This window comes from Drosophila mojavensis, unplaced genomic scaffold (genome assembly GCF_018153725.1).
Source record: "Drosophila mojavensis isolate 15081-1352.22 unplaced genomic scaffold, ASM1815372v1 contig_16, whole genome shotgun sequence".
In the NCBI taxonomy this organism is placed as follows: domain Eukaryota; kingdom Metazoa; phylum Arthropoda; class Insecta; order Diptera; family Drosophilidae; genus Drosophila; species Drosophila mojavensis.
The window spans coordinates 5,323,431-5,336,966 of NW_025318693.1; the positions used below are offsets into that span (position 1 = coordinate 5,323,431).

The window sequence follows — 13,536 nt, forward strand, 5'->3', positions numbered from 1 at the left end:
ATCAAGCAAGCAAGCCACAACCACAGCCACAACCACCACCAAACCACCACGAACCACATGAGCTTGAACAAGATCAAAAAGCGCGACAGCTCCGATTTATGACTGATGCGTGCCAAGGGCGCTGGCAGCGCTGTCGGCATCGGCGTTGGCGTTGGCGTTGGCGTCAGCGTTGGCAGCGGCAGTCGGTACAAGGTGACGGCCCGATGTGTGCCAGAAGTGAGCATCACATCGCCCACCAGTGTCAGCCAGCTCCAGCTGCAGCAGCTGCAGCAGCAACAACAACAACAACATGATGCACCCAACAAACACATAACGCTGCTGCGCAGCCGCTCACAGCCAACGTCTAACAGCATTTTCTCGCCAGGCTTAGGCTTGGCAGCGGGCGGCGTCACTCTGGTCGAGGAGGAGGACTTCAGTTTGATAACAGCGGAACCAGCCAGTGGCAGCGGCGCCAGCAAGAGCGTGCTGCAGCGCCAGCTGGCAACAACCAGCCAAGTAGACGAGCAGCAACAGCAGGAGCAGCAGCAGCTGGAGCAGGGGCAGCAGCAACTGCAGCAACAGCAGGCGCTTGGCGAGATTGAGGCGCCCAACGAGCTGACACCGCTGGTGGAGGAGCGGTGCGCCGCTGCCACTGCCACAAACGCTGTGGCATCTGCACAAAATCCAAGCACATCGAACACGACCAATCGGTACAGTCACAACTCGAAGACGACGCGCTCCTGGCCCGTCATCTACCGCAATCCGCATCACTGCGACTACGAGGCGCTCTACGTGCAGCAGCAATCGCCGACGCCGCCGCCGCCGGCACAGCAGTCGTCGCAATCCTTTAAGCAGAACTGTTACTCGAATCAGTTCAAGCAATCGATTGTCTACTCCAGCAGCAATGAGGATCTGCCGGGTGGGCCGGAGGTAGCGGATATTACGCCACGCCAGACCACATGTTACTACTTTGCGCCCAGCCGGCACAATAGCATTTATGAGCATCCCTCGTCCGTTGTTGGCGGCTCCTTGCAGTTCGACGCGGCCAGCAACGCAGCGACCACAGCAGCAGCAGCCGCTGCCGTCGAGAGCCTGAGGAGGAGCAACAGCATCCTGCTCAGACAGAACAGTTGCGCCAAGGTTATACAGCGCAGGGGAAGCGGCAGTGCCGGTGCCGCTGCCTTGGACACATCCACATCGCTTAGCTCACACATGGACGGAATGGGCATGGGCAGTGGAACCGGAGCCAGCGCCTGCTGCTCCAGCTGCTGCATGGGTCCCCCACCCGTGCTGTTTCTGTTCGTCACGCTGCTAATGACCACCAGCGCCACGGCCATGCTCTGCGCCGCCATAATGACTGACCACTGGGAGCACGTGACGTGGGATCGCACTAGTCTGGACCGTTACTCGAATCGGTCGGGTCTGCATCTGGAGTGGCTATTGGACGAGCAGGTGGCCATGCTCAAGCCAGACAAAAGAGGCAAGTCAGATAATTCGAAATTGAATTCCAATTAACATTCGTAAACTCTGATGAAATGCTTTATCAATTACTTTCCAGCTGACCACCGTTTCCGGCGCGACTCCGTTTTCCTGGTGCCCATGCACGGCGGCATCTGGACGCTGTGCATTGATCTGCCCATAGCGCAGCTGCAGGAGCTGCGCCGCAATCCGAAATTTCCGCGCGGTGCGCCGCCCTGTGTCAACTACCTGGCCGGATCGATGGAGAATGCGCGCGGCGAGGAGCAGCGCAACGATTGGCAGCACAGTGAGTCACAGGTCATCACACTGCAGCCCCATCTGAGTACGTATTGTGGCGCAATCCAGCCCCGGAGCCTAATTTCCAAACAGCTCTTACCTCTAGACTCACACACACTTTAATTTGAACACCTTTTTTTTTGGTGAATTAACAACTTTTTGTTTTGTGAGGCAATTTCGTTTTTATTATTAATTCAATCGTTTTGCTCTCGATCATTTTGTTTCTTTTAAATAGTATAAAAACATTATTTTATGTACGCACTTAGCACTAGTTGTGATTGTAATCTTACAGACTTATAGAAAATGGTTGTTGTGAACATCAAAAACAAATAGCATATTCTTAAATAGAACGAGGCTTGGGATAGAATAAGCTTGTGTGTGTGTGTGTTTACGTATATATGTGTGAGTTTTAAGTAGTTGATGTGTTGGTGTTGTTGTTTGTGTTTGTGTGTGTGTTTGTATTAGAGTGTGTCTACAGCTGGAATGTGCAGTCTTCGAGCGATGCCTAAACAGCAGCACGCTTGGCCGGCGAACAGAGAGCTTCGGCCTCCGAGCTGGGCTCCTCGGGCTTCTTGCGTTTGATCAGATGCGTGATATCTGTGGGCTTGGCCGAGCTGCTGCTGATAGCCGACGACGAGGCAGCCGACGTTGCAGCCGAAGAGGAACTTGATGGAGCTCCATTGGCAGCGGCGCCGCTACCAGCTGCTGTCGATGATGAGGCAGCTGAATCTCCACCGGCGTTGCTGCTGCTGCTCATTGGCTTTATGTAGCTGTCCAAGGCGGCGCGGACCTCAGCAATGGTCTGAAATGATTTAGTATTAGTATCGACTCTGCGTATGGTTAAAATCTTCCTGAATTGTGACTCACCTGCGCCTGTGTTTCTTCAATCTCCTGAATTTTGACCAGAATCTCCTGTCTAGTCTCTTCCAAGTCCAGCATGTTGTTCTTGTCACGCTCGGTGGGATTCTCCTTTTTCTTGATTTCGGCAATTTCCTCCTCGATAAGCACGCTGGAATTGCGCAAGGCACCGGCGCCCTCCTTGTTCTGCTGCTGCATGAGATGAGTTAGTCCGATCTTGTAGTGCAGCTCGGCCAGTGCACGGCGATTCCTATTAGGCAGCTCTGCATGTATCTTCAGCGCCTTATCTGCAAGTCGTACACAAGTTAATCACACATTCAACATTCTATTAGCTCAAACTATTACCGTAATCATCACGAGCAGCATCCAGAATACCATTCTCAAATTCAATATTGGCCAGTTCGGTTTGCACGTCAGCCAGGTAAGGCAAGCCGCTGAGACCCTGTCGCGAGAATATCTTGGCCGCCGCCTCGAGTATCTCCCAAGCCAACTGCAAGCTTCCGCTTACACCTTCGGCGTCCTCGTTGTCCTCCTCTGCCTGGTCCACATCCATGGACCCTGGCCCGCCGTTGCTGGTACTTGGAGCCACTTCACCATTGGAGGTGCTTGGACGCTCATCTTCGGCGTTAGATGCTGCAGAATTGCTATTGCTGCTGCTTACTTCATCGACTCCCGTAGGTGGCTTGGTGCCACTGGCAACATCTGACTTAGCCTGGTCGGCATCGCCTGTGGAGTCCGCCTCGTCGGCAGTACCTTCTTTAATGCTGTCCAGTTTTTTGCCTTTTGCATCACCATTTGCCTTAGCCACCGCTGGCTTCTCTCCATTGGCCTCGCCCTCTTCGTCTTCCTCTTCGTCCACATCCTCATCCTCATCATCATCGGCTGCCTCATCGGGCACATCGATTACTTTGTTCTCATCCAGTGCCATCGCAATCAACGCCTTTGCATAACTGCACGAAATAACGAGAGAATACATGTTGATTATTTCGATCTGATTGCTATATCATCGAACTACTCACAGTAGCAGTGGCTGTCCCAACTCGTCGGCCAGCTCACCGTAAACTTCCTCGTATAGCTGGCACACTTGACTCAGCTCATCGGCTGCCTCGTCGTAGCTCTTCACTAGAAAGTTACGGGATCCCAGACTGAACAGCTCCTTGCCCTTCAGGATTTTTTCGGCACGTATTTGCTCCGGATCTAAAGCACTTTCTGAAGGCTGCTTATCGGGCGTGGTGTCTGCAGCAACGGGCTCATTAGCTGTTTTCTCTGGCGCTGCATCGGCAGCACCGGCCGTGACAATTGCTTCTGCTTCAGCGGACATTTTAACGTTCCTAGTGAATTTAACTGTAATGGGATAGAAATATTATATGTGAATTTGTGTATGGCAAAATTTAAGTTGTATTATAAACATTTTTAAATATTGCATTTTTTGTTTTTTGTATTTTTGTAATGCATTTATAATCACAATTACATTCGCTTAAACACATAATAGTTTGGCGCCTAATCCAATTTGAGTCCTTAAGTAAATCCCTTGCTCCCACAACTGAAATCGAACAACTTTTGTAGAGATTGTGCCCTAGACGTCACTTTCGATGTATGTAGCGAGACCGAAGAGAACCGCAATTTAAAAAACAAAACAAACAACAATTTTATCCACACGTTTTACTCGTATTTTTCGCATTTCATATCACAGCCAAATAGCTAGCTTACTGTCCCGCCGCAGCTGTCACAGCACATACATATGTACACAAATTCATTTATCTGGCTCACTGATTCACACGCAGTGGCTTAAAGCGGCATCGCCTCACCTCACGCTGCCCGCACCTTTCACAAGTCATTAACACAAATCCCCAATCGAAAAGGATTCCGAAATTGTTGAAAATCCTTTTGAGTACATTAAGCAGAAAAAAACAAGCAAGCTCCAAACGGTTGTACCAGAACTCTAGATGACCTACAAGCAACAAGTTATATTGTGGAAATAGCTTGAAAAGAGAATTTATCGATGTTATTTATAATGATGTATTCATAGGGAACATCTCTCTTAAAAAACAGTGATTTTCAGCAACATTTCTTTAGATTCACAGTTTAAAACACAATCTAATTTCCAGCCTCTTCAAAATGTAAGTCTCCCAGAGCCAATAAAAGTCTGTTTGTGCTTGGTTACATACACTTCTATAACATCATGTTGCCTCGTATTAAATCACACACAATGGGTATAAAAGCCGAAAGAGCAACAACTAGCAGAAATGAGTACAATAAACGTCCGTGAATCCACCCAGGCAATGACATCAAATGCATATAGTAATTACCAGCAGTTCCTGGGTTTAATGCCAGACCATTGTCGATATCGAACCGCACACGTGTGTCCCCCGACCCCAATCAGCTCACCATGTTCGTTGAGTCGCCTTGCGCACGTATAAGAAAAAAAAGCAACAAAAAATGGGTCATCGTGTGGTTGGGGGCTTGGGTGTGCGCTGGATGGGTGGAGCTCACCCACTCCACCTCCTGCAAGCATTGTAAATCGCAATTGCCACTTTGGTTTTTGGACGAGTTAGTTCTAAAGGCTGCCGCGGTGGGCTTTTAATTGGCCCAGTTAGTGTAGCGCATGGAGTAATTGGTTTTATCAGTGTTTTGATTGCGAGTATTATGGGCTAGTTGAAATTAATGGCACGTGCCAGATGGATTTAAGGCTCTTGGGCGACATTGAAAAGCGAGCATATGGGGCGACATGAGCAAAAAGATAGAAATTGGTATATATCGAGTTAAGCCTAACGCTAATGAAATACTGCAAGATATAAAATATATATAAAAGATGTACATATATACAAATATATAAAAGGTTATACATTTGGTCATCAAAAATCATCCAACAATATCTAATATCTAACATAATCCCAAGCTTCTACATCCATAACACAATCGGCTTATACGTGTAGCTCTCGCTTTCGCTTTCGCTTAACAATTCATTCTTTATGTTTCGTTAATCTTTGTAAATGATATCAACTTGAATACATCAAAGTAAAAGCCACAACTAATTAAAATTTGTCTTGATTGAAAAAAAAAACACAGGAATGCAAAACCTGTCCATATCCTGCTCACTAGTCTGTCTCATCATACTGGGCAGCGCCGCATTGGTGGGCGCCTTTGGCGTGTGCCAGCGTCAAATAAGCGCCATCCTTATTACGGGCGTCATGTATCTGCTTGCTGGTGAGCTCAACCGGAAATCCGACGCCGGAATGGTATCCATTTGATATCAACTAATTTCCTTCTCTGTTCGCAGCTCTATTTGCGCTATTCACGCTGATGATAATTCACTTTAAGCGACAGCAGGGACGACCCATGCTGGACAGCGACTACGATGGCACCGTCGATGGCATTGTGGCCCGGCCGGGAGGTGTGGCCATTGTGGCCAAGCCGTTGCTGGGCGCTCGGGTATTTCTAACCTCGTGGAGCCTGGATCTGGGCTGGGGCGGCGTAGTGCTCTGCGCGATCACGTCAGTGCTGTGGATTCTGCTCTCGAAGATCATGCGCTATAACCCATTCTCGGCTCTTATGATTTAGCTAAACGCCCTGCCGCTCGGCGGCTACGGCAACTATGATAGCTACGATAGCTATAATGGCTATTATGGCAGCTACGGCAGCACCAACAGTAGCAGCAGCGGTGCTAGCGCCAGTTTCCTGCTGGCGGGCGCCTCAACGTCGACGCGGCATGCGGAGCACCGGGGCAAGGGCAAATACATACTCTGAACTGTCCCAGATCGCAACAAACAACTAAAACCTTGATCTTAACTCTCCTGCTTCCACACTGTATGTTTAACGGCTCATCATTTCGATTTGTTTTGAATGCGCGCCCTTTACTCAGTTGACAGTGTTGGAAAATGTACCAAAACGCGACAACCGCAACAAATCAATGCCTTGTTCTTATATTATATACGTATACTTATAAAACAAAACAAACTTTATCTGAAACTTATATTGTAAATCAAATTTACAACTATCTATCTCTATGTCTATATGAAACACTCGCAATTTTTGTATACATTATCTTTAAATACTTAGCTAATCTACACCAAAAAACTTTACACACGCACACACACACACAATTATAGGCCACAACTACATTTGTTATATAGATTTGAGATGGTTCGGGATTTATTTACAAACTCCCAAACTGGGCTTTTGCTTCTGAAACGCTTAACTAGTAAAAATTTCGCTTGCTTAGCAAATTTCTAGCATATTTCAAAAACTAAACTTACTGGGCCTTTTCAAAATTCTTGGCTATACTAGTTTGTGTGTTTCCAAATAGCATTAACCAATATATCAAACTAATACAACTATCAAAATATATAAATACTATTCATAGAGTGCTTTAAGCTATGGTTTACAAAACTTATTCTATTTGTATAGGTGCATCCACTTGGGAAAAAAAAAAAAAAAAACAAACAAACAAAGAAAACCAACAAGTGTATTTTTATGCAATTGCTTTGCCTTAAACAAAAAATTAAAAGACAAAACCTAATTATATTAATTAAAATTATTTAAAACAACATTAAAATTGTACAATTTTTATTTGGGACTCTGAAAATTGGGAAGACAATTACGATCGATCTATTTATAAAGCAGGCGACACATCTGCCGAATGTTTATTAAATTTTAAATGTTAAACAAAATATCAGGCAAGAAGCGATCGCAGGTTCATTAGCATTGAGCACGACTGTTGCTGCTGCGCTGCGTCTGCGGCTGCTTAAGCAAATATGTAAATGAACTCGCAAAATAAATTATATATCAAAATGAAAAAAGAAGTTAAAAAAGAGCCCGCCAAATTCAATAAGTTGCAACGAGGATCTGAGGATCTGGGTCAGGGGAGCGAGTCATACATAGCTCAACAGATAAAATGGCTCAAGTTGTTTTATTAGCACGCACTGCAAACAATTAAATACACACAGCTATATAAGCATGTACGTACGTATGCATGTATTTGTGTACATGTGTAAACGGCAAAGAGATCGAGATTACAAAACAACGCAAAAAAGTTCATTCACCTGTGTGAGTGCGTGCGTGTCTGTGTGTGTCTGTTTTTTTTTTTTTTTTTTTTTTTGTTTTGCGCGCATCGCAAAGCGCTTGTGTTTGCACGTGTGTGTGTGTGTGTGTGTGTGTGTGAGCCCGCCATTCGCCGCCTGCTACTGTCACACGCTGAAAGACACACACCGGTAACGCTAACGGACTTTTTTTAACCCAAAAAACTACAAAAACAATTCGCATCTTCGCAGACAACAAATGGAATTGCAACAATTTATAGCGATTTTGTACATTAGATTCGCGAATCCGAAAATTCGCATGGTCGACCTTACATGTGTGTGTGCCGCTATGCATGTTTCTTTAAGGCGCCTAAATAAGCAATATTTCACTTTATGAACACTTACCTGTAAGTGAAGAATCTTTAACAAAAAACAATTAACAAAATTTGCACAATTCGAGCACTTAAATTACGCTTATTTGCAAAAATTATATGAGTAAGCGCCGCGAAATGCTAAAGAAGATAGATGAATCGTCGCTTCTTTATCGATAACTAAGCAACGTTTATGGTCACACTGTGTACAACTTATCGATAGTAGCTCAAAACATACCAAATTATATCATTAATGAATGTTCAAAATGTTCTTTTATTTTAGTTTGTTTACTTTGATACTAAATTACAATTTAATTTAAGATACAAATTTGGTTTTCTCTATCGATACATTAAGGCCTGCCAGCGCGTCTTACTATCGGTAAACCAGTGTGCGCACACCAAATTCACTTAATCAAATCGACTTGCCTTCACGATTGAGTGTGTCTTTTAACAGTGATTATACAGCACTGAAATTGAAAAAAAAATTGTAAGCACTGGCTGTAGATTGTGCATTTTCTTAACAAAAAGCAAACGAAAAAGTATAAAAGGAATAAATTAAAGCGTAACTGAAACAAAAAAACACAAAATGTCCTCTTCGACGCCGAGAGATCAACCCTGCACTTCCAAAGAATCATTCGAGGACTTCTATTCCGAAGTAAGTTTCGTGATGCTATTCACTGCCGTGGGTTTGGCGGTGGCAAACCCAACGCCAACGCAAAAGCGAACGGCTATGGCAAAGGCTAATCAAAAGGCAGCACGAAAAAAAAAACAGAATTTTCTTATACACATAAATAAACGATTTTGTGACTATTTTCGCAGGTGAAAGAAATTGAAAAACGCGATTCAGTACTAACTCCTACTCAACAAATTGATCGTTTACTTCGTCCAGGTTCCACATACTTCAATCTTAATCCTTTCGAGGTGCTGCAGATTGATCCAGACGCCGAGGTGGCCGACATAAAAAAACGTTATCGTACCCTCTCCATACTGGTACATCCAGACAAGAATCCCGATAACCAGGAGCGCGCTCAAATGGCATTCGACATTGTTGCTCGTTCCTGGAAGATATTGGAAAACGACCTAACACGCAAAAAGTGCTTGGATGTGTACGAGGAAGCCAAGGGCCGTACAGATCATATGGTATGTCCATAGCATTCATTTCTGTTTTCAAAACGATTGTATGCGAACGAACGTTTTTTAGATTGCCGAAAAACGTAAAAAACTCAAAAAGGAAGGCAGATCCTTTGAGCAAATACCTGAAGACGATCCTGCTAAATATAAACACGCCATTTACGTAATGGTAATGAAACTCTTTGCTGACATGGAACGGCGAAGGCAAAAGCTTGATCAGCGGGACCAGGAGGAGCGCAAGCGAAAGCGCGAAACCGAAATCGAGGAAGAGGAACGCATCAAAGCGGATCGTGAGTGGCAGCAAAATTTTGAGGAATCTCGTCAAAGCCGTGTGAACAGCTGGCACGATTTTCAGTCCGGCGCTGGCAAATCGAAGAAAACAAAAAAGCAAAAGCATATGACCGGCATGATGGTGCCCCCAAAGTTTAAGCCTGAGACGCGATGAAATTTGTTTGCGACTGTCACCGTTAACCGCCCCATTATTTTACACATATTTTTACATTTTTATAAGTATCCTTTGGAGTTGTAATAATTGACATGATCATAATATGTAGTTTTAGGAAAACAAACATTTGTCTTTTATGTTTTCTTTTTTTTTTAGAGCTCCGTGTACAAACTGGCTGTGAATACAATATCCCGCTTTATGGCCGCCGAGGCCTCTTCCATTTTAGACTGCAAGCCGGGATTACCAATTCGAATGGCTGCAGTTTTAACATCCCGAAGTGTTTCGTCCAACTGCTGAATACATCTCACTATGATGCCTTCCTGTACCTCGGTTAATTTCATGATCTCAGCGAAAGGCTAAAAAATGCGATTTACGAGCTGGTAAACAATTGGAATCAATTTAGATAAATCTTACCTTGTTCTTGGCCCACTCGTAGACAACCTCGAGCAGACCAAAATTTAGATTATTTTCTGCCTCAACTGCCGCTTGACAGCGCTGTTCCTCGGCCAAGATGGTATCGTTGATTTGCTCGAACGCGGCAACACATTTCTTTAGTGGCTCTGGGATAACAGGTTCGCCCTGAATTTTGGCCTGAAACACCAGACCCGACAATAGTGCAGCTATTTCCGCCGGCTCCAGATCATTAAACATATTGCAGAGTATTAACTCTGTAATGAGCAGCTCATTTTGGCCCATTTCACAAGCCACCTTGCCCTTGAGTGTCACCTCGTTCTGGTCATCGATATAATTGAGGGCTCGCAACACCTGCAGCTTGTTGCAGTAATCCGGATAAAGGGTTAAATTCTTTGCCGAATTCTTGAAACGCAACTCCTCAATGCTAATCTCTAACATACGACGCTCGTACACCTTGGCGAACTCCTGTTCAAAGCCGGCAATATTGGTATGCGGCAGCACGTTGCCCACCTGGCGTGCCAGATGATCCACATAGTTCAGCATAGCTACTTCGGTTTCCGCATTTACGTTTATTTCCTTGGACATGTTGATGTATTTGATGCTGTCCGGATTGGCATTGTATGCTTCATTTAGCTGATGCAGCTCCGTGACGGCCTTGACGACTGTTGCGCTAGGCGGCGAATCCTTAAAGCGTTCCAACTGCCGTTGCTCCCAATTGCGTATTATGACATCAGCATCCACTTTAATTGTTGATTTTGTAATCGTTAGGATATCAACGGCTCTGATGTCTAGCACAGCGTGTCCTCCAATGCCCTCCGGATGGAAGAATTTGTGCTGTGGTGTCAATGAGAGGATTTTGTAGTAAAGCTCACCGCGATTTACGTTGTCGTAGTCGTTGTTCTTGAATTGATGGTCCAGCACTAACACCTTGTAGACGGTATCCTTGCCTAGCACGGACTTGACGTTAAGCAATATGGCCAGCTTATTGTAATGCTTGCCCTGAGTGATGACGATGATGCGTCCCACTTTCATTTCCTTTTGAATTTTCGGCTGAGTCAAAATGAATTTCTGTAAAGGGAGTCTCGCGGATTATTGGATATTTAACCATTCAATGCATCCTTACTAACCATAATGCGATGCTTCTCCTTCCAGTACTCAACGGACTTGTCATAGAAATAGATCAGTGGCTGAAGGTGCTCGCCAAGGTTGGGCAGATTAGCAAACTTTGCTTCGGCCAGCTGCAGCTGCTTCTGCTGTGTAGGTAGCTGCAATTTCTGATTGAACTCCTTGAAGCTGAACTGCATGATGTCCTCCACCTTGATGCTCTCGATGCGCAGACATGTCAGTATAACGGCATAACGGAGAATGAATTGCGACTGCAGCTTCTCGGGTAAGCCCAGAATCATAGGCCGCAGTTCCATTGACGGTGGCACTTGACCTTTGCATAGCAGGATGACGGTGCCATTCTCATCGTGGCCACGTCGTCCAGCACGTCCGGCCATTTGTATGTACTCGCCGGGTTTCAGGTTGCGCATTTCAGTGCCATCGAACTTCTTGTGCGAATCGAAGATGACTGTACGGGCCGGCATATTAACGCCCATGGCAAAAGTTTCGGTGGCAAAGAGCAGCTTGACGAGCCCGTTTTGGAAGAGCATCTCGACGATCTCCTTGAGGATTGGCAAAATGCCGCTATGATGGACTCCAATGCCACGCTCCAGCGAATCCTTAAGCGCCAGCACCTGTGGTATAGTGCGGTCAGGCGGCTTCAGCTTAGCCAGGCATTGGAGGAAGAACTTCTGCACTGAGCCCTTCTCCACTGCCGTATTGAGATCCACGGATTGCAGGGCAGCCACATTGGTGTCGCAGCGGTTGCGGGACAAAGTGAAGGCCACAACGGGCATCTTGTTGTTTCGCTTAAGGAAATCAATCAGTCCAATCCAAGTGCACTGATCCTGTTTGCTGCCCACGTAGTTTTTAGGACCGCCCGTCTTCGATTTGCTTTGCATTTCCTTCTTGCGCTCCACAGCCTTCTCGTAGTTGCCCTGTAGGAATCTACCCTGGGCATCAACCAGCAGAAAAATGTCATCACGACTCTTGCCGCCAGCGCCAGTGTAGAGATAATGCATCAATGGCACTGGACGCTTCAGCGTGCTTATGACATACACCTTGCGCTTCTTGGTGCTGCCTACCCAATCAGCCAGTTCCATGGTATTGGGCACTGTGGCACTGAGCATAATAATATTGACATGGTCTGGCAGTAGTATGATGACTTCCTCCCAGACGTGGCCGCGTTCCGGATTGTTAATATAGTGAACCTCATCGAAAATGACATATTCCAAGTCCCGTGTTATATCGCTGCCACAATAAAGCATGGAACGCAATATCTCGGTGGTCATAATGAGGCACGAGGCGGTAGGCTCGATTTGCAGATCACCCGTGATGAGTCCCACATCCTTGAATGTCTTGCGGAAGTCGCGATACTTTTGATTGGATAGCGCCTTGATGGGCGACGTGTAAATGGTTCGCGTCAGATCCCGCTTGGATAACGCAATGGCATACTCGGCCACCACGGTCTTGCCTGCAGATGTGTGCGCCGCCACGAACACATATTGACGTTCCTCCAGCTTAAGAATAGCCTGCTTTTGGAATACATCGAGCTCGAAGGGAAACTCCATGGCTGGACAGGGTATTTGCTCCTTGAAGTTGGTGATGGGCTGGCTGATGTCTACCATTTCTGCCCAGTCACTGCTGAATGTTTTCGTAGTAGTCGATATATTGAGGACGGGCTTCAGGTCTGCGTTCATAATATCATCATCGACGTCTTTGAACTCTGCTGGAAATTGAAGATCCCTCTGGGGCGCGTTTGTGCCGGCGGCCTCGCTGTCGCTTCGCGTTATTTGCAGCCACTGCTGTACGTCGAGGTCTTCCTCTAGATTCTCTAGCAAATCTACATTGCTGGCGGTGATGGTAGCCGTTTCCATAACTTTTTTCGTGTGCAATGAGAAGTCATGACCACTTGAAAAGCCCGGCGGCACGGTTAGCAGCTTTTCTCCCAGCTCAAAGCTATCCACATCGAATTTAGCAATCTGGGACTTCTGCTCTTTGGCATCGAAGCCGCCCGGCCAGAAAGGATAGTTCATGGGCGAGCCTCGCGTTATTTCTTCCAGCAGACCCGGTTCGCGCTGCATGGACATTGAATTATTGGCATTTGCCCCCACATCCTCCACATCCACCTCAACGAACTCGAGTATTTCGCCGGTAATCAAATCCCTACGTGGAATTAGTTTTGTACTTCCCGGGCATTTGGGAATGTGCAACAGGCGCATTTCATTCAATTTACGCGGCACTACATCGGGCACCGGATCATGAATGGATATATCCGGATTAAGTATGTAATTGCGAAGTTTTTCATGGTTGTCCTCGCCGCGAATCTCATGCATTATGGAGCGGTTTTAATATATTCTTCCAACATTGACAAACTAATCAGTGTTCAGTGCGACCATATAAATCTAATTAAATGTAATAAAATACCAAAGATAAAATACTAAATATGCGCTCGAAAATG

The 13,536-nt window shown here is 45.9% G+C and overlaps 4 protein-coding genes across 6 annotated transcripts; 2 read left to right on the forward strand and 2 right to left on the reverse strand.

Moving 5' to 3' along the window:
- Positions 1-6: 6 nt before the first annotated feature.
- LOC6573353 lies at positions 7-7,048 on the forward strand. The gene is made up of 4 exons (XM_001999400.4): positions 7-1,459; positions 1,538-1,780; positions 5,662-5,799; positions 5,873-7,048. Exons 1-4 carry the CDS (start codon positions 106-108, stop codon positions 6,151-6,153), a joined length of 2,016 nt encoding a protein of 671 aa, XP_001999436.3. The 5' UTR covers positions 7-105; the 3' UTR covers positions 6,154-7,048.
- LOC6573352 (protein NASP homolog) lies at positions 1,936-8,161 on the reverse strand. Its single transcript, XM_001999399.4, has 5 exons — positions 8,016-8,161; positions 3,612-3,936; positions 2,938-3,542; positions 2,602-2,879; positions 1,936-2,536 (listed from the first exon to the last, which is right to left on the reverse strand). The coding sequence occupies exons 2-5, from the start codon at positions 3,911-3,913 to the stop codon at positions 2,240-2,242; spliced, it is 1,482 nt and encodes a 493-aa protein (XP_001999435.1). The 5' UTR covers positions 3,914-3,936; positions 8,016-8,161; the 3' UTR covers positions 1,936-2,239.
- Positions 8,162-8,446: 285 nt separating this feature from the next.
- LOC6573350 (dnaJ homolog subfamily C member 8) lies at positions 8,447-9,681 on the forward strand. 3 transcript variants are annotated; one of them, XM_015166890.3, is made up of 3 exons: positions 8,447-8,636; positions 8,871-9,121; positions 9,183-9,681. In XM_015166890.3, exons 2-3 carry the CDS (start codon positions 9,014-9,016, stop codon positions 9,555-9,557), a joined length of 483 nt encoding a protein of 160 aa, XP_015022376.1. In that variant the 5' UTR covers positions 8,447-8,636; positions 8,871-9,013; the 3' UTR covers positions 9,558-9,681. The 3 variants fall into 3 exon arrangements, with proteins under 3 accessions (XP_015022376.1, XP_001999433.1, XP_043863473.1); XM_001999397.4 differs by having other exon boundaries at positions 8,448-8,636; positions 8,801-9,121; XM_044007538.1 differs by lacking the exon at positions 8,447-8,636 and adding an exon at positions 8,786-8,800.
- LOC6573349 (helicase SKI2W) lies at positions 9,606-13,479 on the reverse strand. The gene is made up of 3 exons (XM_001999396.4): positions 11,099-13,479; positions 9,972-11,039; positions 9,606-9,913 (listed from the first exon to the last, which is right to left on the reverse strand). The coding sequence occupies exons 1-3, from the start codon at positions 13,409-13,411 to the stop codon at positions 9,710-9,712; spliced, it is 3,585 nt and encodes a 1,194-aa protein (XP_001999432.1). The 5' UTR covers positions 13,412-13,479; the 3' UTR covers positions 9,606-9,709.
- Positions 13,480-13,536: the final 57 nt, after the last annotated feature.

Coding starts and splice junctions, on each gene's coding strand:
- LOC6573353 (XM_001999400.4), top strand. CDS start 106: ATGCGTGCCAAGGGCGCTGGCAGCGCTGTCGGCATCGGCGTTGGCGTT. Junction 1,460..1,537: donor GCTCAAGCCAGACAAAAGAG/GCAAGTCAGATA, acceptor ATTACTTTCCAG/CTGACCACCGTTTCCGGCGC. Junction 1,781..5,661: donor CACACTGCAGCCCCATCTGA/GTACGTATTGTG, acceptor AAAAAAACACAG/GAATGCAAAACCTGTCCATA.
- LOC6573352 (XM_001999399.4), bottom strand. CDS start 3,913: ATGTCCGCTGAAGCAGAAGCAATTGTCACGGCCGGTGCTGCCGATGCA. Junction 3,543..3,611: donor TTGGGACAGCCACTGCTACT/GTGAGTAGTTCG, acceptor TATTTCGTGCAG/TTATGCAAAGGCGTTGATTG. Junction 2,880..2,937: donor TGCTGCTCGTGATGATTACG/GTAATAGTTTGA, acceptor TACGACTTGCAG/ATAAGGCGCTGAAGATACAT.
- LOC6573350 (XM_001999397.4), top strand. CDS start 8,568: ATGTCCTCTTCGACGCCGAGAGATCAACCCTGCACTTCCAAAGAATCA. Junction 8,637..8,800: donor TCGAGGACTTCTATTCCGAA/GTAAGTTTCGTG, acceptor CTATTTTCGCAG/GTGAAAGAAATTGAAAAACG. Junction 9,122..9,182: donor AGGGCCGTACAGATCATATG/GTATGTCCATAG, acceptor AACGTTTTTTAG/ATTGCCGAAAAACGTAAAAA.
- LOC6573349 (XM_001999396.4), bottom strand. CDS start 13,411: ATGCATGAGATTCGCGGCGAGGACAACCATGAAAAACTTCGCAATTAC. Junction 11,040..11,098: donor AGGAGAAGCATCGCATTATG/GTTAGTAAGGAT, acceptor CTCCCTTTACAG/AAATTCATTTTGACTCAGCC. Junction 9,914..9,971: donor ACGAGTGGGCCAAGAACAAG/GTAAGATTTATC, acceptor CGCATTTTTTAG/CCTTTCGCTGAGATCATGAA.